Source organism: Mirounga leonina, unplaced genomic scaffold (assembly GCF_011800145.1).
Source record: "Mirounga leonina isolate KUSES-001 unplaced genomic scaffold, KU_Mleo_1.0 Mir_125, whole genome shotgun sequence".
NCBI classification, from domain to species: domain Eukaryota; kingdom Metazoa; phylum Chordata; class Mammalia; order Carnivora; family Phocidae; genus Mirounga; species Mirounga leonina.
The window spans coordinates 71,317,559-71,341,486 of NW_023270305.1; the positions used below are offsets into that span (position 1 = coordinate 71,317,559).

The window sequence follows — 23,928 nt, forward strand, 5'->3', positions numbered from 1 at the left end:
ATAAGTCGTTAATAAAGACAAGAGTCTCAGCCCCTTTAAGAATTACTCGTGTGTCCATGGCTGACTAGAAACCAACCATAACAGATTTAAATTATATTAGATGAAATCTAAGTTCTGCTTAATCAGAAGAGCCTCATACAAGTGTGAGATTAATCCAGTTTTCCTTGAACAGGACCGTCTCATCAAGCCAACAGTCACCGTCTATCCCAATGGCAGAGGAAACAGAACTGAATGGGGCCTACTCTTCATCTGACCCATTTCCTCCGCTCTCCAAAATGGTTTACAAATTTTCAAAATTCATATAAAGGATGATTTCCATATGTCTTAATTATCTTTGTTTTTTCCTAAATCCAAGATGATACAATTCATTTTTTGGTGGATCACTTGTGAATTATTTTTAAATGTCTTTGTTAATACTATTACTGTTCCTGTTATTAATATATCCTGAAACAACATCAAATACTTAAAATCCCTGCTAACAAGGCAGAGACTTGACCTTGAGGTCTGGAGTTTGCCATCTGAGTGGGGGGAGGCTGAAAGAGCAACAGAACCAGTGTCTTTCTATCCATTGACTTCAGAAGCACCAGAAGGCAAAAACATAATTATCTGGACAATTCAGGTGAGAAAAACTCACCTTTCCCTGAATTCTTTTCGTAAAAGCAGCATTAATGGACTGAATTACTCAGATAATTGTTCTGCGCTGGTCTGTGTTTAATTAAAATAAGAAAGGAAATAACACTGCCGGGCAAGCACTTTCCAGAAGGTTTAGAGTATGGAGCACTCCAAAGGTTTTGCAATAGGACTACATGGCTCCAGAAAGTGCCAGCAGAGCAGAAAAATTCATCTAAACAACAGTAGTTTTAATTTCACTAATTTCAGAAGAAATCCACTTCACAAAGCTTATAAAAACACTGGTTTTCAAGCATGAGAGAGAAACGTTCTTTCCCTTTACATAAAATAAAATGTAAAAGCATTTTCCTCCCAGTTTGTCAAGAGTAAGCTTTGTTTTTGCATTTTTGTTTTTGTCTTTTATTTTTAAATTTTACAATGTAGCATAAATTGCCTCTAATGTTTCAAATGTCAGGCTTCAAGTGCTAAGGTGATTGTGACAAGAGTTGAAATAGTGTGGAGAGTGAACAAATGTTCAATGTAACTAAGATTGATACATAGGAATCAATCACTTCAACTAAACAATTAATCGATTTCTGTTTATGAAAGAAATCTATGAAGCTTTTAAATTCAGACCTGAGTAGAAAATTTTAATAATGAAAGATTCTCTTCACTCAGCTTCCATATTCAGTTTCATCCAAAGTCCTTATTTTAGTATGCTATGAATATCTAGAGAAATTAAATAGGCCCCTTCTGTGAAGGCCTGGGTTTAGCATGAAGATTGTTTATGAAATAATCTGAAAGATTATCTAAATGTGTTTTTGCTTTATTTTGGTAACCTAAATGATCATAAATACGCTATAGCCCTATGGATGGAAAAGTAACTGAATAGAAACGGGAAGAGGTATGTTAATAAATCTGCAGAACTAAAAACAAAATAGTACGTTAATACCATCTGTTCCAGTTCTGTATTGTCCAACTCTGCCACCCCCCACCCCATCAGAAGGACCTAGTTAATTCACTTGAACTGCTTGCTGCCTGAGATTCTTGCCAGAACACTTACCAGCCCCCTCATTTGTTGGGTGGTTTTATAGGTCTGGTGCTGAGCAGAGGTAGGACAGCTTGCAAGGCACGAGGAGGACAGATAAAACCACCCTGCTGTGCAGATTTAGTCCATTTGCACTGGCTCTCATACAGAAAACAAATTGCAACCTCTCACAAAGGGGCCCTTTTCTGCACTAGCAACCCTGAAAAATGCAGGCAAAAATGAGTAAATCAGGCAACTTCACATCAGGAGGAAAAAAAAATGGCTACCACTCCAACAGCTGCTCTCATAATTAAGAACAGATTTCATCACTAAACTCTTGCTGGTTATGTCTGCAGCAAAACAAATACACAGATGTAAGGCATTTACATACTGGATATTTCGTACTGGGTAACCAAACCAAACTTACCTTTTTTGCTTTAAGATATTCTCTTAAAAATATCATCTAGTCAATGATAAAGTATAAGGCAACATCCAAACCTTAAGTACAACTATATTTCTGTCATCGTCTCGCAACTAAATTTATTTTGGCATTCTACCAGATTCACTTTCTTTTTACATATTCAAAATTGCAATGCACTGCCATGGACATGACCTCTCTCAAACAATGAAAATGCACTACCAGTTTTGTTTTACTCGTAAAATTTGCCAAATTTATTGCTGCCTCACTTATCCATGTTTTAAAAGATTGCATGGCACATGCAGTAAAAGGAATGGCATTTGACCTCTTTAAAGGTAAATTGGTGTGCTATTAAATCAGAGAAATAAAAGTAATGAAATAATAAAATTATAATGAAAACAGATAGGTAAGGACAAATTAATGGAATGCCACTCCACTACAACGAGAAAGGAGGCTACAGTTCCCACAACACTGACGAATCTCACATACAAAGTACTGAACAAAAGGAGCCGATAACAGAAGTACGAAAATAGGCAAAAGTACTTTTGCTGTTAGAAGTCAGGATAATGGTCCCCCTTGCGTAGGTAGGGTAGTTACTGGGAAGGGGCACAAGAGGGCTTCTGGGGTACAGTAATGAGCCATTTCTTAATGTGGGTGCCAGTTACACCAGATGTGTTCAATTTGTAAAAATGCCTCAAGCTGTATTCTCAGTATCATTTTTCTTTTTTTTTTTTTTTAAAGATTTTATTTATTTATTTGAGAGAGAGAGAATGAGAGAGAGAGAACACATGAGAGGGGATAGGGTCAGAGGACGAAGCAGACCCCCTGCCGAGCAGGGAGCCCGATGCGGGACTTGATGCAGGGACTCCAGGATCATGACCTGAGCCGAAGGCAGTCGCTTAACCAACTGAGCCACCCAGGCGCCCCTCAGTATCATTTTTCTACATATAAATTGTACTTCCACAAGAAGATAAAATAAAGTAAAATGAAATAAATTAAAAGAGATAGGCAAGGCATGCACTGAACTTCAACAATAAGTACCTGTTCACTGATGTTAGTCCCAACCTCTTCACATGACCCAGTCCACGCAGTGTTCTCAAGCTTCCTGACACTGTTACAATAGGGTCGTTATTAACAATATTTATCAAGCCATACGTTTTACTTTTTGAACGACTAAATTGGCCAAATGTTTAAGCTTAAATAGCACAATGTTCTAGGATAGTCTCTTGTCTAATATGTTAAACTGATTATCCTCCCAAAAGGTATGGATGTTAAATAAATTTTTGTGTATTTCATTACCAGTGCTATAATTTAAAGCAAACAAGCAGTTCTAAACATGCAATTTTCAGTAAAAAGTGGTTCTAAGAGCATCTTTGAAATGACATATTATTACACTGCTTTACCCAAGGAACAATAACCCTTATAGAAATCCACAGATGTAAATAAACTAATTCAAAGTAGAACATGCAAGATAACGCCTACTCAAGTTGACATCATATTTTCTAAGAGCCTGCATATTTAAAATTAGACTTAAAACACTACCCCCACCAAAATATCTAATGCATATAGTTCAGGAATGTATAACTGGTAGATTAAATAGTGGTGGCGTTTTCATTCAGAATTGCAAATTTCAGAATTTACAGATGCAAGTTAGGTTGTAAACAAGCATTAAGGCCTCAGAGTACCTGGAGAAGTAAACTTACTAAACAAGTTGTGGTTGATGATGAGGATGGTGTTTTCTACACTTTCATCTGAGCTAGGGCTTTGAACAAAATGGTGGCTGAGTTACAAACATGATCACATGCCCTTTACTTAAAGTGGCCTCACAGCTGCGCTTCTCAAACAGTGGCCATCAATGCATGAACCAGGGGTCAAAGGCATAAAGACACTTTCTTAGCCTAAGAGGAGGGTCTCTCTGACCTCTTTCTGCATGTTTGTTCATCTAGTTCAACACTGTTGCAAAGGCTGAATTCTCTTCTGATAGCTTGATCCTACACAATAATTAATGTTAAACCATACCTAAAAGAAAGGGATATGGAAATCATTATTCACAGTCTTTGCGTTAATCGATTTGGGGTTCACGTTTCTAAGTGAGAGCCCTAGAGAACTTGTATGTAGCACAATGGAACTCTCCACAAGCTGGTGTCTGCCGAATAGCTGAGGTAACATCAGGTTTCACTTTCCCGTGCAATGCTCCCGCAAACAGCCGACTTGGATCTGGCGTGCTCAGCTAGTGTTCCTTTAGATTCATCCACACACCCTCTCAGACTGTCAGCCTGAGATCTAGCTTGCAACCCAGGACTATGCAGGGCTCATTAAATTTTTATTTATGGAGTACTCAATGTTACTTGAACTTTTGCTTATGCCAAACTATGAGCATTTACTTGTTTTAAAGAACTCCTCTGTAATCATAATTTAAGGAAACTAGATCTGTATCCTTAACGAAATTATGATTTCAAATTCCTATTCACTCTTGGAGTGTGGACACTTCTCTACTGATCACCAGCCACCCCAAATGAAGCCTTTATTCATGAGCTTATTCCTGCACTACCCATGCCTTTAAAAATGTATTCTCTGTTCTTTAAGAATTGAATGTCCAGCCAGAATTCTGACAGGATGTGAGATGTAAAGTATATTATTTTCTCAATCTTTAGGCTAGGATAATGCTTGCTTATAAAACATTATGAATCCTTTGTTAAAAGGAATGGCTATGTGATTTTTTAAAGCTTTTTTAATTGGACATTAATTTACGAAGCACCTGCATGTTAAGCACTGTACTCAATGCCAAGGATGTAAAGACAAGTAAGACAGGGCACTAGCCTGACTAGGAGCTCACAGACTAGTGAACGAGAACTCTGTGAACCTAGTGAAAACATAATGGGATGGATGGATGGATGGATGGAGGGAGGGAGGGAGGGAGGGATGGATGGATGGAGGCAAGAAGTTCTGTGAAGAAACACAGAAAGCAAGTCATTCCACAAGGAGCAAAGGTTTCACAGAGGAGACGATAGAGAGTTTCAGTGACAGTTGCCTTGATGGGGGTGAGTGGATGCAGATGTCCGGAATGGAAAAACCGATGGTAAAAGCATGAAGGCAGGAAAGTGCATGGTGTGTTGGGAAGTTGGGAGGTGGGAACACAGCCCTCAAGTTCAGGGTAGCTAAAGCGTAGTATACCTGGCTCAGTGTCATGAGGTTAAAGCTAGAGGGGTGACTTGATGTAGGATCGTGAAGGCTGTATGCCAGGTCTAAGTATTAGATTTTTTATCTCTAGGTGAGTATTTTCTAGCATATGTTTCTCAGAATATTAATTCCCTGAGTGCTTTGCAAAAAAAAAAACCCCAAAAAACCAAAATGCTTTTTTAATAAGTTTAGAAAATGCTGCATCCTATAGTGTCCTTTCAGAGATTCATAATATACATTTGGTATAACAGGGCTGAAAAATATGGCAGTAAAAACCATCTTAACTTGAACACCATTTTCATATAACTGTTGACACCCCTCAAAACTAATGTTCTGTAGAATATACATGGGGCATACTAAACGCTGCTCTAGGAAAGTAGGGGAACAAAGAAACTGTTGGAGCAAGAATGTAACATGATCAGATTTATTTGTTCCTTTCCATTTCTTCTTCATTAGAAAAATATTTTTTTAGCAGTTCATGTCTGGTAATAATGTGGATGTTGCACTAAATTTGAAAGAGATTAATGGCAAAACACCAAGAGGTGACAAAACACAGGGATGAGGGACTCCACACAAGAGGCTATCTCAAATTAAAAGTAATTCATGATAGAATAAAGGTGGAATGATGGAAACATAGCAAATGAGAATGACTTCAAAGGTTCTAGCCTAGAGACCCACTGGAAGGCGCTCCTTTAGCCAAGACATAGAATTTCAAAGAAGTCTGCTCTGCAGAAAGGCAGTATGATCAGTGCTGGTCATTTTAAGTATGGGGTGCCTACAAAAACATCTATAGGGGCATACTGAGAAAGCAGTTAGACAGTGAGCACAGCATAACATATAGAGAAGTTGAATCACTATTATGTTGTATACCTGAAAATAAGGCAATATTGTGTGTCAACTATACTCAAATTAAAAAAAAAATTAAAAGGAAAAAAGAAAGAAAGCAGTTAGAAATACAGCTTTCAGCTGAAAGGAAGGCCAGGACCAGAGATACATATTGTAATCAGACAGATGGTATATGAAGTCATTGGATGGACAAAGCATTCCCCTCCCAATTCTGGGGAAAATGCATAGGGCAAAAAGAGCAAGGAATCCGGAATACCAACATTTCAATGTGTAAAATACAAAATTAATTGATATCTTATGTGACATTTTTTATACTATAATCTGAAGGGTTTTTTAATTGTACTTTAGTGTAATCTTAAGGTTTTATTGTAATGTAAAAGGTTCTGTGTTACATTATCCAGAAACAGAATATAGTGCTGAGCCTGACACTGTTTTATGTTATTACTTTGGTCACTGGTACATCATGTAAAAGAATCAAAATATGTTTGGAACAGAGTCTAATTAAATACACCTGAAATCCAGAGCGATTCAGAGAATTGACCAAAGTCTTGCAGCTACTTGGTCCTGTTTGCAACTAGCCCACTATTTAAAAATTAGTTCAAAATCCGACGTTCTCTTTCATTTTACTTGTTTCTAAGGCATGTAAGAATGCAAATGAAATAAAATAATTCAATCGAATAAGATCATTAACAGCTTTAGAAAAGCATTTTGCAACTTCCACAAGTTCTCTTTTTAATTTTAATTGCTATGATATAAGACTATTAACAATATTAGCTATTTTTTTCTTGATGTGGTTGAACTGTGTTTCATTGGAAGGAACATCGTGAAATTAGCCTGTATTCTTGGAAGGGTGGTCAAGAAAAGACCATATTCACAATGGTCGTATCATCCCACATAGCCAATCAACAAAAGTTACTAAGTGCCTAACATGAGTGAAGCACATCCTTACTCATTTGAGAGACACCAGAGAAAGGAAGAGTGAGGAGCACAACCATAACTGAAGTCAAGGAAGACTCCAGCAGCCACCACTTAATTGCACATAATGATTTCAACTGATTGGCATGAAGTTCTTAAACACTCAAATATAGAATCCTTTAAAATCTGTGTTAGGTTTAACAGAATTTACATTTTTCTTCAGTGCAGGGGGTTGGGGGAGAATAAAACTGTCAAGAATTACAGAATATTGTTACACAACAACATGAATATACTCACACTCCGTATACTTCACCCTGAACCATATACTTAAAAAATGGTTAAGATGGTAAATTTTTTGTGTTTTTCATCACAGTTAAAAGATTTTAAAGGCACTATGAAATTAAATTACCTTAACATACTTTTGTCCACAAAATGTTCTATATCCTACAAGGAATAGGGAGCTGGCCACCATTTGCTGATGGTGAGAAAGAGGTGGAACTGAATCTTTAGGTTAATTAACCAGGCAATGAGACTCAGGGCTTGTTAAAGAGATGTTGACAAGATAAACATTCAAAAGCTAGAAAAGCTAGTAACAAAGTGAAACAGTTAAACAGGAAAGTAGCACTAGGATTTGGAAGAGTATGAGAGACTTGTGAAAAGAGTAATCAACAAGATATGATGGTATGGATAAAGAAAGAGAGTCTAAGATGATTCCAGGACATCAAGTTCCAGTAATAACATGGTACATACCCAGAAATAACCCAGAAAGCATTTGGTTAAAAAAAAAAAAAACCTACAGCCTGGATGCTCTTTAATCTTTAACCACCAAGGTCCAGTGATACCAAATCTGAGATACATGCTAGTAAATCTGAACCAAGAATTCAGATGAAGCCCAACCAACCAGTTCAGCCATCAGGTTTTGTCCCTGCAAGGTTACACTACTCACCTATCCCTGTGCCTTCTTCGCTTGAAGTTCACCTAGGAGAAGGGGCTAACAAGAAAAGTAAAAATCATTTCACTTCCAATTTAATGGAACTAAAGAAACTTCTGGAGAGTGAAACAGTCTCTTCTAAAAATTTGCTGTGCTCTAGGAAACAGAATAGAACTGAGAAAAATTAAACCCTTTATAGACTTTATGCCTTTAGGCAGTCTGACAACTGTTGATCTTCCTTTCCTTTTGGATCTCAGTACTGCAGGCAATTCAGAAACTCTCCTGCTCTGATCTGTACAAAAAGTCATCTGGTGTTTCCAGATCAATCTCTGTGGTGTTCCAGTTGCTAAAACAGCAGATTAAATTAGCATCCACAAGAACTGCAAGTCTCTCCTCTCCACACCAAAACTTGGGGGAAAAACAAGTGATTCAGAATGCCACTGGTATACTGGAGTTGGAGAATCTTATTGTAATGTATAGCATTGAAAAAGAAAGGAAGGAAGGAAGGAAGGAAGGAAGGAAGGAAGGAAGGAAGGAAGGAAAGAAAGAAAGAAAGAAAGAAAGAAAGAAAGAAAGAAAGAAAGAAAGAAAGAAAGAAAGAAAGAAAGAAAGAAAATTCAAGTTTTTAATTAAAACCTTCAGAACCTGATCACAAAAATGTTTCAGCCTTTGCAGATTAAATGGAATTCCAATTCCTAGGGGTAAAATAGTACTTAGAAAAACAAAATGAATTTATTTTCACTAAATGTATATATTTAGACTATCTTACTATTTCTGTTCTTTAAATCTAAGCTTGGATATTTATTTTTCATTTAAAAAGTGGGCATGTTTTAATTTCTAATCTAAGGATATATGGTTACCAAAAAAATTTATTTATTTATTCATTTTTTTTACTACTACTAGCTACTTAATCTGTGAAATACAGCTCAGGAAAAAAATGCTGTCATAAAACCTGTTGGTATAAAGATAAGCAGTTTATTTAATATCTAATTAAACATGGTCACCGGAGAAATCACAGCTTATGAAACTTTATCAGAAAAAGATTAATCCATTTCAGGCTTAACCCAAATGTCATAAGAGAACTCATGAATTTAGATAGGAATCCACTTATTATCCAAAGACATTTTCATATTGAGTAAGAAGAGCCTATATTACTGGTTATATTTATACTTCAATCAAATTCATATACTTTGTAGCTATCATTGATTTCAGGGACAATTATCAAACTAGAATAATATAATAGGGAGCCCTGTCCTCTTTGTCAAAAATTTCTATAATATTCTAAAAACACTTTATGAGTTTATAGACCCCATTCATTCAGAAATTCAAAAAAATATATGGATTGTGTCATTTTAATTCAAAAACAACTATCTAACAAAAAACTACTGAACAACCTATTATATGTAGGACTCAGGCACTGGGGAAATGAGGATGGAGAAAAGGATTCCTTCTTTTGAAAGGCTCACAAAAATCATGAGACAAACCCTTAAATAACCACTGACATAAAGTAATATCTACGATAGGGCAGAGGCTGCTTTTTTCCCCTAATATCTATTCATGCCTTTGCCCATAATAAAAAAAAAAAAAATCATGTGGACACATGGTGACCCAGCATAAAGTCTGATGCATTTCTCAGCCTTCTTTGAAGCTAAGACAGCCAGGTGACTACTTGGGGTCAATGCGATGTGAGGGAAAATAGTCTGTGCTCCTTTCAGGTTGAAACTTTAAAGAACAGGATATGCCCTCCCCCTTCCCCTTCCTCTTCCTCTTCCTGAGGGCTCAAAAGGAACCTGGGCCATCCTGGATCAGGTGGACAAGTGTAGCACTCTTATAGATGGTAGAGCTATAGAATAAAAGAAGCCTGAGTCCATGATAGGATGTCACAGACCAGAATCACCATTCCAGCTTAGATTTATAATATAAGAAAAATAAGCTTTTGTCTTGTTTTTAAGTTACTGTTTTTGGAATCCATCTCATGAAGCAGCACCATGTTCATGCTTCTTTTTCTGAGAATTTTGGTACTAGAAAATGTCTATGAAAGGGAAGAACCAAAATTTTATAGTAAAAGCGAAGAAAAGCTTCATTTCTAACTTTCTCATGAAAACCCTGAATTAGAACAATAAACTAATCTTACAATAATAAAATAGAAGTGAGAAGTAAAATTGTATAAATTCTTAGAAGAGAATGACTTAAGTATTGGCGGGGCCACAATTTTTTGTTAACAAAATTGTATAATCATGTGATGGAGCTAATGAAAACAAAATCGACATAGTGAAAAACAAAATAGGTATCAAAAACTGATCACTGACATGTAGGAAAGGCTTAGGAAAATAGTAGTGAATACATGTGAAAAAAATACAGATCAAAGCAATTAGAATGGAACTAATAGATAAGAAAGACAAAGATGATTCAACACAAGAGTAATTCCTTTAAGAGGCAAATCAAAAAAAGTGTGTACAAACAATGTGTGTAAACACTTAATACAAAAAAACTCCCTGAACAGGAAGAATGTACTAATCTGGAAAGATTGAAAGAGCAATCCATGTTTCAGGAAATGCTCAATACTGAGACATATTTTGATTAGGCTGCAGAAGTTTAAAGAAATAATTCTTTAGGCATTCAAGCAGACAGAGCAAACCATTTTCAAGAAGTAACAGGATGGGCATATTTGAAGAACATATATGGAAGCTCAAGAGAGTCTTCAAATTTGGTGAAACTAAAGAAACATAAAAAGAGAGAGGTGAAGAAAGAGAGAGAATGTTGTCCGGAATGAAATTCATCTTATGTTTGTGCAATTTTTTTCTGGATGGTGGGATTTGAGTTGATTTTTAAATTTCATTTTTCTTCATTATTTAGATAATTTGAATGAGCATGTAACGTGTTAACAAAAACAATGAATAAGTAAGCAGATACCTATCAAGAATACGATGGAAAGGGGCGCCTAAGTGGCTCAGATAGTTAAGCGTCTGCCTTCGGCTCAGGTCATGATCCCGGGGTCCTGGGATCGAGCCCCGCATCGGGCTCCCTGCTTGGCAGGGAACCTGCTTCTCCCTCTCTCTCTACTGTTCCCTCTCGCTCTATCAAATAAATAAATAAAATCTTTAAAAAAAATTAAAAAAATAAAAATTAAAAAAAGAATACGATGGAAAGCAAATATGCTAATACATTAACAATAATCAATTCTGGTTGGTGACTTTCTAATTTCCAAATATCATTTTTTATAAGAGGAACCGGACCTGAAGGAGGAATCTGGCAGGCAAACTAGGAAAGAATAATACTCCAGGCATAAGCAAAGCCAGGAACTTTTGAAAGAAAAATGGTATACATAGAAAAGAGCAAGAGGTCTGATAAGTAGATAGGGATGAAGCCTGGGTCAGATTATATGCTATGCTTGAATTTCATTCTAGTCTTTACTTCTGTTACTGATCTACCTAACATCATTCAAACCAGTTACAATATATTTGTCTCCATTTTTCAGGTGGAAAAAAAGTCCTGACCTCTGGAACAAGATAATTAAGTACTAGACCTAACAGAACCCTCTTCGAGGTGATGGCGCAAACACAGATGAGAAGCAGAGCCTGTGCTCGAGGAGCTTCCAATATATTTGTGACACCAGACAGGCACACAAAACAGCATATAATAATATATGGTAATATAACACACATGGACCCTACAGGAATTTAGAAGAAAGGAAACTCTTTGATGATTGGAGTAGACTGTGGCAGTGGCATGACTTATGCCAGGGTCTTGAAGAAAGGCTGGAGCATTTTGATTTAAGATTTCCAGTCTCTAAGAAATTACATTGTAGGATCCCTACCCACAGCGACGTCACAATTCCATAAAGATGGAGTATTTATCTTTTTTTCATACTGAATTATAAAGAAAAGACAGACTGAGTCATCGCTTATGCTGGAATACGACTGTGGGGAAAAATAAACAAGTAAGTAAAGGCTTACCTTATATTAAAATAAATTCCAGATGGCTAACTTTTCATCTAGTTCCTTTATGGTTTTACACATTAGATTTAACTCTTTAATATATCTATGGAAATAGCCTTTTTAACCATAATTACAAAGGAAGAGATCAAAAGGAAGAAAGATACAAAATTTAATTTCTACATTATAAACAAAGGTTAATCAAGAAACTGGGAGAACTGCTTATAATACATTTAGAAAAGGTTCATTTTCTTAATTTTAAAAACTCATAACTCAGTAAGAAAGAATACAAACACTTCAACAGAAAAATGGGTAAAGAACATGAAAAGAAAATCACAAAAGATTATACATGATAACCTTTGTTCATTTTGGAATTATAAATTAGATGTCTAAGAATTTCTCCTTGGAAAATATGATATCTACAGAAATTTACTTATATGGCTATTCACTGCAGAATAATATACAATAGTGGGCGCCTGGGTGGCTCAGTTGGTTAAGTGACTGCCTTCGGCTCAGGTCGTGATCCCAGAGTCCTGGGATCGAGTCCCACATCGGGCTCCCGGCTCAGCGGGGAGCCTGCTTCTCCCTCTGACCCTCTCCCCTCTCGTGCTGTTTCTCTCTCTCTCTCAAATAAATAAATAAGTAAAATCTTTAAAAAATAATAATAATAATAATAATTTACAATAGTGAAAAGAAATTGAAAACAGCTTAAATGCCTGACAAAAGGATTATGTAATAAATTATGGTATCTGCATAGGATAAAACCATTGAAATTCTCAACTAAATGAGATGCAAAGACCATATACTGAATTTGGCCAAAGACTGTTCAGTGACATGGCAAAGTGGTTATGGCATGCAAGGAGAATAATTGGGAAAATAACCATATATGATAGCTTCATCCTGATTCAATAAAGAAGGTCTAAGTATAGAAAAAAAACAGAAGAATCTATATCAAAATGTTAACTGTGACCATTTCCAGACTGCAGGATTACATGTTTTTTTTTCTCCTTTATGTTCTTAATGTTACCCAAATTTTTATAATGAAGATATATTACTCTCAAAATCTTTGCTGCCCTTTGCAGCAAAATTTCTAGAAAGAGTTGTCTCTATATAACATCTTTAATTCCTTCTCTTGATTTTCTCTTAAACTCAGACTTTGGCCCCCAAAACACTCTTTGAAGTAACTGATGATTTCCATGTTACTAAATCCATCATCGGCAGAATTAAAACTGCTAATTCCCTTCTCTTCTTGATATCCTCTCTCATGTCTCCTAGATACTGCACTGACTTCTTCCAACCCACTGATCCCTTCTTCTCTGTCTCCTTTGCCGGCACCTTCTCTTCTCACTAATCCCTTGATGTAGGAATGCATAAGGGCTCAGCCCTCTTCTTTAGCCACACTCACTCCCTGAGTGACCACATCCAACCTCAAGGCATTATCACATGCATGCTCACCACTTCCAAATCTGCATCTTCCAGCCCAGATACATATTTCCTTCTCTACTGAACTCCACGCTTGTGGTTCCAATGTGTGTGTGTACTGATCATGTCCACTTGGATGTCTAATAGACACCTCAAACTCAATAAGCTCAAGCGAATTCCTGCTCTTCTCTTCAAAGACCTGCTTTCTTCCCACCTCAGCTGAAAGCAGCTTCTACCTTACAGTTACTCAAGTCAAAAATTTGTCCTCAATTCCTCTCCATCTGTCACCCAACCAGTCAATTCTTACCTGACTCTCCTCCAAAATATATCCAGATCCAACCTTCTCATTACCTTTGCTACCACCTAACTCCTATAACTGCTATCATCTCTGCCCCAGATTAGGGAAATAATCTGCCAAGTGATCTCCTGCTTCCACCTCTATCCCATTACGGTTTATTCTCAACATTGACAGCCAGACCGATCCTTGTAATACCTAAGTCAGACCGTGACACTCTGTGCTCAGAACTCCTTAAGGGTTCCCCATTCTCACCCACAGTAACACCATGATCCTTGCTGTGGCCTAAAGGCCTTACATGATGTGGGCTCCTCTCCCGCCTCCGTCCTTCTCGTGCATTCTGTGCCAGCACACTGTTCTGTTGGTATTACAGGGTGAGGAGGTGTGTTCCCACCTGGGCCTTTGCCTGAGCTATCCACTCTACTCCCACTAACTCCTTTCTCCAGATACCTTCCTGTTAACCTTGCCTCACCTTCTTCTTGCTCAAATCTCACTTTCTTAATGAGGATTACTTTACCCTTTTTTAAAAATACTTTATTTATTTATTTATTTATTTATTTACTTACTTATTTGAGAGAGAGAGAGCATGCACATGCAGGGTGAGAGGCAGAGGGAGAAGCGGGCTCTCTGCTGAGCAGGGAGCCTGACGTGGAGCTCAATCCCAGGACACCGGGATCATGATCTGAGCCGAAGGCAGACGCTTAACGACTGAGCTACCCAGGTGCCCCTTAACTACCCTTTTTAATAGTGCAACCTACTCCCTATCCTCCAAACCCTTCACTCCTTTACAGGTGTGAACCCAGCCACTTTTACTCTTTTCCATAATACTTACCACAAATCATAAAAGGGTAAAAATCAAAATGGTAATGGAGTAATCGAGATAGGCTATACTGAGGCAAGGAAGGCTCCTCTGAGAACTCGTGTTTAAATCACTATGACGCCATGGGAAAAGGATGGGGTGACCCTAAGGGAGGGACTGTCCGGAGGACCAAACCTATGGGAATTAATAACAAAACACAAACACAAATGAAAGAGCCAGCAATGTGAAATCCCAGTGGGCACACCGGCAGCTAAGAAGTGCAAGTGACTAGAAGGTTGATTTGTAGGTCAACGTAAGGAAGGGTGAGAGCTGCCCAAAGATGGGAAGGCTACCCCAGGAGGTAGAAAGTTCCCTCTTACCTGTGGGGGCTGAACACAGACAGGAAGAGCCTCAATAGGGATGTCACAGAGAGGAGTCAAATATCCCACAGGAGGTCTGGAGGAGACCTTCCATCACCCATGCTCTCTCTGTGAGGTTTTCAAAACATCTAAGAATTGGGGGGGAGGGGAAAGAGAGCAGCTGATCCATATTTGTTCCCAGGGCTTATGTAGATCCAAAACTGAATGTACACATTTTTCTATTTTCTACTGTTTAGTCTTCTGTCACACAGATAAGGAGTCCAACATATACTGTGTATTAAAGGCATGCCACTGGCTATGTGGACCCAAATGCTATGTAACCAGCAATATTTCTGAAGGATATGTCTCCAAGACAACAAATAAACAGAGCTCTGGATAAATATGCGGATTATGTTTGCATAAGTTATGAAATAATGCATTACCATGAATAAGTGAAATAGGAATCATGACAGAAACAAGATCCATGAAGCACAAAATGAAATGTAGAGAGAAAGAGCCATTCTGGGAATCAGTACCCATTGCCATCAAGGAGTACCTCTATGAGCTCCATGTATGCCAGGCTATTTTAAATCCATTAAAACTTAATTCACATGGCAGAAAGTTTGAAACTGTGGTCTCCCCCGCACTGTCCCGTGCCCCTCACCACCCTCCTCATTCCATTCTTTTGCTACAGCTCACATCATAGTGGTCAGAGAACAGAAGCATCTGCCTGCCGCACATACACAGAGCACCGTACACACTGCTCCCAGGCCAGGGCTCTTACTCACACCAACCAAACAAAGGAGAACAAGGCAAAAGAGGCAGAGCACATAACATCCCTGGCAGAGCCCCGGCCTGCTTTGGCTTTTGTTTCTGAGGCCAGCATATAGCTCCATGGTTTATTTTACATGGGCTGTGTTTACATACATCAGTAAATATGGTTCCTATTTCTCTTTGTAACAGCAGCTATAAATTACATGTTGGCAGTGTTTGGTTTTTCTCTTCCCATAAAAGGTTTGGCAGGAATTACTGATGCCCCAAGGAGAGGAGGTCAGTTGTTGGAGGAGAGTGACTTCCTTCACCCATAGCCTTAAATTAATTAACTAATTCAACAAATACCTATTGAGCACAAACTATGTGCCAGGCACAGTTAGGGAAGCTTCAGTAAACAAAGCAGTAAAAGAACAGAACAAAATCCTTGCTTTTACGACATTCATATTCTAGTGAAATTCATCACCTCACCTCAGTTTCCAGATTCTGAGCTCTCAAACTGTCCAGGGCTGAGCACATTAGAAGGTAAATGTGAAGTAAACAGAGCTACTATCAATAATCATACTAAGAATCATAAGTTCTTATTGTGGATTTTTAAGTGCCTACCATGTGCCAGGCACACTATTCTAAGCACTGTACAACTATTAACTTATTAAGTAGTCATAAAAAATGCTATCAAATGCTATCAGGTACTGTTATAGTGAATTGTGTCCCTCACAATTTTAAATTTTAGATAGAGATAGGGTCTTTACGTAGGTAATCAAGTTAACAACGAGGTCATTATGGTGGGCCCTCATCCAAATGACTGATGTCCTTACAAAAAAAGGGGAAATTTAGACAGACACACGGGTAGAGGGAAAACAACGTAAAGACGCAGGGAGAAGGCAGCCATCTTCCAGCCAGGGAAGGAGCGCTAGGACAGATTCTCCCTCACAGCCCTCAGAAGGAACCAACCCTACCAACACCTTAATTTCAGGGCTCTGGCCTCCAGAACTGTGAGACAATTTCTGTTGTGCTAAGCCATGCAGTTTGCGGTACTTCGCCACGGCAGCCCGGGCCCACTAATAAAGGTACAATCATGATTCCGTGTCAGAGATAAAGCCGCTGAGACACAGGGTCATCTGGCGAGCCAACGGACTCGAGAGTCGAAGTCAGACAATCTAGCTCCAGAAGCCATACTCCTCATTCTGTTCTAAAATCAGGCCAATTACTGCAGAGATGGAACGTAAAGTGGGGCAGTATCACTTCTGAAAATGTCTGTCGATCCTAAAGCCTGCCCTTTGGCCAAAACAGAAAACTGCTCCGTCCAGGGGTAGCCGCAGGCTGCTCGTCACGCGTGCAGCTACAGAATGGAATGTGTGACTAGCAGCAGGGAAACTGCACTCTCCTCTACTATAAAGGCATTGCTAACGCCGGTTAATCGTGTGGGTAAGTGATTCTCCTGCTCGGCCCAATTAAACACTATTTAATACTGTGTGACTTCAAAGAGATCTGTTTCAGTGAGTCATTCTCAATACTTACTACCTGAAAATTTTAACACTTTTCCTCAGCCCATATCTTGTTGACTTTATATTTCCTTTAACTGGAAATAAAGCTCAAGCGTGATATGTTCTACTACAGGTAATAATAGCTCAGGAAAGCCAAATACACAGAAAGAGAGAGGAAATCCGATCCCAGGCTTGGCAATAACATCTCAGGAGGGGGCTAGGCATTAAATAAGAGAGAATCACGTCACTTAGGCTTTGCTATATTAATCCAGGATAACCTCAGTCTTCAAGATTTCCATTATTTCCAACAAATAAACACAAAAGAACTTTCAGAATTTCATTTTTCTTTTTCTTCCCACCTCCTCTCTCTGCCTCTCTCTCTCTAGTTCACACGCACGCACATAACCACTTCCAGTAATATCCTCACTTCCGTATCTTGTTTGCTTTTGTCGTTTCAGAGGTTATTTCTAGTAAAGGTAACACAGCCAATGTTTCCTGAATGCTTACCATATTATCACTGTGCTAAGCACATGACGTTCTTCAACTCATCGATCAACTCCTCTCTCCAGTAACTCTGCCACGTAGATACTATCATTTTCTCCACACATAAGAAAACTGAGGCCCAGAGAAGTTAAACTCCTTGCTCCCCGCCACATGGCTAATGAGTGGCAGAGCCAGGATTTGAACCTACACCTGGCAGACCCATCATCATTCCACCGTGCATCCCTGTGTATCTGAGAGGGTGCACAGGATTTCCAACCAAGAACAGATGAGATACAGAACAAGAGGCTTTTGTCACTGGACTGTCCAGTGATGGTTTTTCCAATGTGGGAGAGGTTCTTGGATCACATACCATCTCTTCAAGTGACTCCAAACACAGAGGGCTTAGGCTCTTGATTAGCCCCAGGTTTGAAGTCAACACACATAAGGTTGCAGTTTGAGGGCAAACAGCCCCGTAATCTGTCCAGATGCTTTCCGGGAGAGGAAACTTTATGAGAACTGAGAAAATATACAGGGAATGTAAAGTGGGGCTTTCTAATGGCCTCCCTCCGGGTCTCGCTCTCAACACCTCCATCCCTGGGAGTAGTTTCCTACCTCATGGCTAGAAAATGTGGTTTTATAATATGAATCTAAAGGAGCCCAGAGAGGAAAGGGGATGGAAAAGGACACCGGCACCTTAACACAAGACACATTTTAATAAAGGGTTACAGAAATGGAAGATATTTTTTTTTTTAAAGATTTTATTTATTTATTTGACAGAGAGAGACACAGCGAGAGAGGGAACACAAGCAGGGGGAGTGGGAGAGGGAGAACCAGGCTTCCCGCGGAGCAGGGAGCCCGACGCGGGGCTCGATCCCAGGACCCTGGGATCATGACCTGAGCCGAAGGCAGACGCTCAACGACTGAGCCACCCAGGCGCCCCAAAATGGAAGATATTTTTAAGTGGCTAAGTGCTTTACCTTTAGGGCCGCACTAGTTGAACATAAAAGTGCCAAAAAATATGGAAACATTTCCACTTGCCAGCCTTCATTATGACCTTCAGAGTGACCCATCTATAAGATGGAAAACAAGTGCTTTCATCCAGTATCTGAGATCAAAGTTGTGGGTCTTCACTCTTCTAAGTCTAAGGGGTACAAGCTGCCCGCATCCTCTCTAAGAGAACGCACGGCGTGCGTGACAGGGAGAGGAGGAAGCATGGAGCATAACCATCTGTGCTGTTACTAAGCCCTGCTGTCCCACAGGACGTGGCCTCGGTCTGCAGTGGGTGAAGGAGGACGGAGGTGATGATGATGGGGAGGATGAAACCACAACAGACAGAGAAACCGAGTCGCCAGCCCGGCCACACACCCTCATTTCATCAATGAGCAATCAGATAGCATACTTCCATTTGAAAACATTATACATCTCAAATGTAATTAAGAAATTTAGACTGGCATGAATATGTAATGTACACATTGCTCTGCAGATGCCTTTCCCGTCCGACAGGCTGGTGCCGACTTTAATTTGGAAGAAATCCATTTTCATACAAAGGTAACCAAGAGTGACAGGAAATAGGAAGCCTAAATCATTTATCTTCTGTGAACTTAGAAAAAAAAATCAGTTAATTGCTTTTCTAGGAAGCTATTTTGTGGAATCATGGTGCTTTATCTTTCTGCTCTTATTCATGGTATAAATGGTGATTTTAAAATGCCCGTCATGAATATGCTGATTAATCAATACACCTTAAACTATTTAATTACTTATTTTAACAAATGAAATTCTGATCAACCAAAAACGGTCTCTCTGTTCTTGTGGATGAACCACTGTGTATCAACCACTAGGAAAACTCCCCATATACATACGGTCTATTAATTTATATTCAAATTCAGGTGTCTCTTTCCTTATCACTGACTCAGCTAAGAGCAGCAGGCCCTGCTTTCCTTCCATCCTTCCCTGGCTTTTCAGATCTGTTCTATTCTCAGCCATCAGAGCCCTTCTGCAAGGGCGGCCTTAAATCATTGCTGCTCATTAAATTAATAACAGAAACTAAAATGTGTATGTTTTGGAGTGCCACTGAAGCTGAAACTTGCCAAACAAACTAACTTCATGGCCCGTGAGGCCCATATTCCCATATTTTATCTCAACAGCACTGCATATTAGGCCTGTTTTATAGGATTGTCCCATTTCTGCCTTCCTGTATCACCTAGCATATACATATGTATTTTTAAATTCTACCAAGTTTGAGGCCAATATAAAGCACTCTTTTCAAATCTAAAATTATCATTTTAATAACAATTTCTTATTATTCCATGAGCCAAAGATAGATACAGCATGAAGCTAATGATGCATAAGCTCCAGGGCCTCTTAAGCGAAGATTCCTCCAAGGCCCCAGGAGGGGCCCTAGCAATGAGTTAATACTTGTTTTTGCAAAAATTTCAAGTATAAGGTAATTTTCTACTCCTTTTTTACTGATGAAAACCCCAAAGATGGTATACATTTTAGGTCCCACAAAACTTGTATCTGCCCCACTAGGTTAATAGTCCCCAGTGTCTGGATCTTGAATTACATGTTAAGGGCAAAACATTTATTTTGTGTGTGTATGCGAAACAAAAAATGACTTGCTTCGACTGGAAATAAGATTTAGTGTGCCCTACCCTAGAATGTTCTAGAATGCATCTGCAGTCATTTCTTATGTCCCTGTCTCTTCTCTCACCTAACACTAGTCACCCTTCCAAGTGACGCTCCAGGGAAGGCTCACTTAATGAGGGATGGCATCAAGAATAAAAAAGTCAGCTATAACAACAAAAATATGTTTTTCATTAAACACAAAACTGAGCTGGGGAAAACCAGCCAAGAGACAGGTGTATCAGTTAAAGAAACCCCTTCAGGTCTTTAACTTCCACATCAAATTGCACTGAATTTTTCCACACTAATTACCTATTATTGAAGACTAAAGAATTATAACAAATAATTCACCATGGCAGCAGATAGAGTGCAGATGTTGTAAGAAAAAGAATGAAGAACTTATGAAGTATAAAATCAGGCAAAAGAGATTCACAAATTCTCAATTTTTTAAAACAGCACAAGATTTTTCTACTATAAGGATTATGAAGGTGAGGAAATTTTCTAGAACTAGAAGGCCAATTTTAAATTTAGTTTGGACTGTACGTGAGAGAAATTGCAAATTAAAAGCTAAGTGCTGGAGTTTAATTTATTCAATTCATGTAAATTTCTTGCAGGCAGAGATCACAACTTAGATTTTTTTTTTTTAATTTCTCCTATTGCATTATACCTAGTCATTGATTTGATTTCTTATGAGGACTGTACCTACACAATCCTATTCAGCTATATTTGCATCTCCATTGTCTTTACGTCATTTTTACCTAACACTTCCTTTTAGCCCCCAAATCCTTCACACAGGCATAAGTCTCACTCTATAGCTAACGTCCTGGGAAACTATAGTCAAGTCATGAAAAAGTTCCCTTTCGGTCACAGCCTCTGTAAATTTCCCTAAAAAACGCATTCCTTAAATTATTGGAAATTAATGTCAGTACTATCAAGAGGACATTTTCATCTAGGTACTATCTGTGTAAAAAAAATAGGCATTAATATTTCTTAATTATTTGCCATGTTTGTTTTATTCTCTCCAAAAAATAAAAGCAAATGTTTCCTCAAAAAGCAAAATCTGATTAGCTGATAAAATTCTATGCTACGATTGTGCGTTTTATAGGGATGCCCTATAAACACTGAGTGATATACTTGCAAAAGGTATTTTTGAATCTCTTGGAGTACTGTAAAACAAACAAGCAAACAAAAAAACTCTTTGAGTCTGAAGGATAGGAAATGTAACTTATAGATACTACCCTGCTGCTAATTGGGAAAGAGTCATTCCCTTATTATAATAGACTGGGGTGCAACACACAAGTGCTGCACAATTCAATTACCATATTTTCCATAATACACAGTTTTTTGCTAAAATAAGGACTATATTATCTCCCCTACAGAAAAAAACCCAAAAAAACAAATCCACCAATTAAAACTTTGTTCTTTGAACAACACTTCTTACCTCTTTTCTATCAATGCATGATTGGCCTCTTTAAAGTCTTCAGTATAAAATGTTAGGAAGGGAGCAAGCGGACAGGCTCAATGTCATTACATGGGGGCAATGAAACACTTCCTGTATAAAAGCTCTAATTTTTCTTGGTATGACTTTCTATCTCAGGCATTTCCCTCTTTCTGTGATTACTGAACCGTAGTACAATGTGTCATTCCCAATCTGGGGTCTTGGAAGGGCGTCCTGAAAGTGTCCACATTATTAATGATATACCCAAAAGCCTAATGAAAACTGTACAGTTATCTGCATAAGGCTGTACTGGCTATCAAAAATGGGCTTTTAACCAGGGCTTTATCAGCTCATTGGGTTACAAAGTAAATAAATAAATTACTACCTAATAAATTTGAAGTTTCTCTGGCACATAAAAATCATTTTAACAAGGAATCAATTGGGATTAAAATTATAATGGATTCCTGGCAGTTATAGTCACCTCTGTTCAAGGATAAGCCATGTTTTATTTGCCAGGTCATTTGATGATGATAACACAAATCAAAGGGCTTGATAAATTCAGTTTTATAAGGTGATATTCATATGTGTTTCCTACAAACTTTCCAAAACATAAATGCTTGCAGAAGTTATATGCTGCTTCTATTAATTCCTAAGAATACTTTATGGAATCCATCATAAACGAATAATCAAAAGGAGTTACTGGTGTACATGTCACTTAATTTCCTCATTAGAACCTGTGTAAACATCTCGGAATTAAAAAAAATATATCTTCTCTAAGGGCACTGTGTTGATCTCCCAATTGGTGCACGGTGCTTTCTGAGGTGAGAGCTCAACTCAGAAATGATTAAGTTCAGCCTTGTCAGACTCCCAACAAGAAACATCAAATCATTTTGTGTTTTATTTGGTCATTAAATCAAATTAAGATACAAAGAATATGCTAGCCACAGTGTTATTCCATCTTTAAAACTGAATATGTCAAAAAGAAAGACGAAACTGAATAGTTCCTAAGTCCAATGCTCTAGAATTCACATTTTATGTTAATTAGTATATCACATCAGAGCAAAACAAAAAAATGTGCATGCATACTTTTTCGTGTGTTCTTGACAAGTGTCATCAATTTGGAATATAGGATGAAATGTGTTTCTCTAAAACAAGACTTCATTTTCTATCCAGATTTACTGTTCAAGTAGACTAGACTCTTTGCTACCTCTGTGATTATGTGATTTGCCTTTTTGAGTTCTCATATTCCACACACCTAGTCTATACATTTTGTAATGCAATAAATAAGTACTTCAGATTAAATTCAAGACGCAAACCAGAAGAATCTGAACTAAAAGATTTCACTCTCTTCATATAATCTAAGATCATTTTCACAGGACAAGGAGATCCTTACTTGATTAACATCAATTAACCTGGATTTTAAGTATTATAATATGGATGGGACATCTGATACATTTGAATATTCACCATATTCAATATTGAGTCATTTAATAATTACTTTAAAAATCATTATGAAGTTTCCTTTACGTTTTGGAACATTTCAAAACTGGCAAAAATGTTGAACTTCTGAACTCTTTTACATAAAAATTAACCTCTTTATATATGGCCCTTACAATACTTTTATTTCTAATATATACTATCCATGTCGACACTGACTCATTCATAAAAAAAATCCCTTGAACTATATTGAAGGAAACATTCCTTCCCGAATGAACATGGACACATAACTGCATATGTCGGAACTTAAAAAAAATGATGATAATCAATTTGAGATTTTAAGAAATTATTATTTATGTGTACATCCTCCTTTAGCGATTGCTACAAATCCTACCACACAAAGTTGTTCACACGCTGAAAATAAAGAAACATGGGCATTGAATTTATAACTGTCAAGTCATCACTGAGATCAACTCAGATGCAGGTAGGTGGCGTTGAGAAAAGACTCACCTCTTGTTTGGGGATGCTGAATTTGGAAAGCTTGGCCTTGGCTCTGGCGGACTCTGGCTTGGTGGCCGGGACTCCCCTGTATGACGTGCAGTGCACACTGGTTTCTGTGGATGACTTAAGCTTTGGAGACTCATCAGGAGCCTGATCTTGGCCGTCCATCGGCCGCACGTATGCAGTTGGTTTCTGCTGGACCAGGCTGGGTTTTGAAGCCAGGGATGGAGGAAAGTTCTGGACACAGTGTCCGCTGCCGCTGTGCTTGGCTGCCATAGCAGGTGGCCTTTCCTGGGTCTGAAGACCCACCTCTACATTGCACACTTGTTTGGCTCGTGGCTGCTGTCTGCCAACACCATCTCCAAGCAAGGTCCTGAGAGAGCCTTGGTGTGCTGAGTTGGAAGAAGAAGAAGAAGAAGAAGAAGAAGAAGAAGAAGAAGAAGAAGAAGAAGA

General features: G+C 38.3%; 1 protein-coding gene across 1 annotated transcript in view; it reads right to left on the minus strand.

The window, feature by feature from the left end:
* AFF3 (AF4/FMR2 family member 3) overlaps positions 1-23,928 on the minus strand; it is a 523,007-nt gene that overhangs the window by 407,288 nt on the left and 91,791 nt on the right. The window contains exon 4 of the mRNA XM_035001779.1: positions 23,485-23,867. Within this exon, the coding sequence (XP_034857670.1) occupies positions 23,485-23,867 (383 nt within the window). The remainder of the gene's footprint in view (positions 1-23,484; positions 23,868-23,928) is intronic.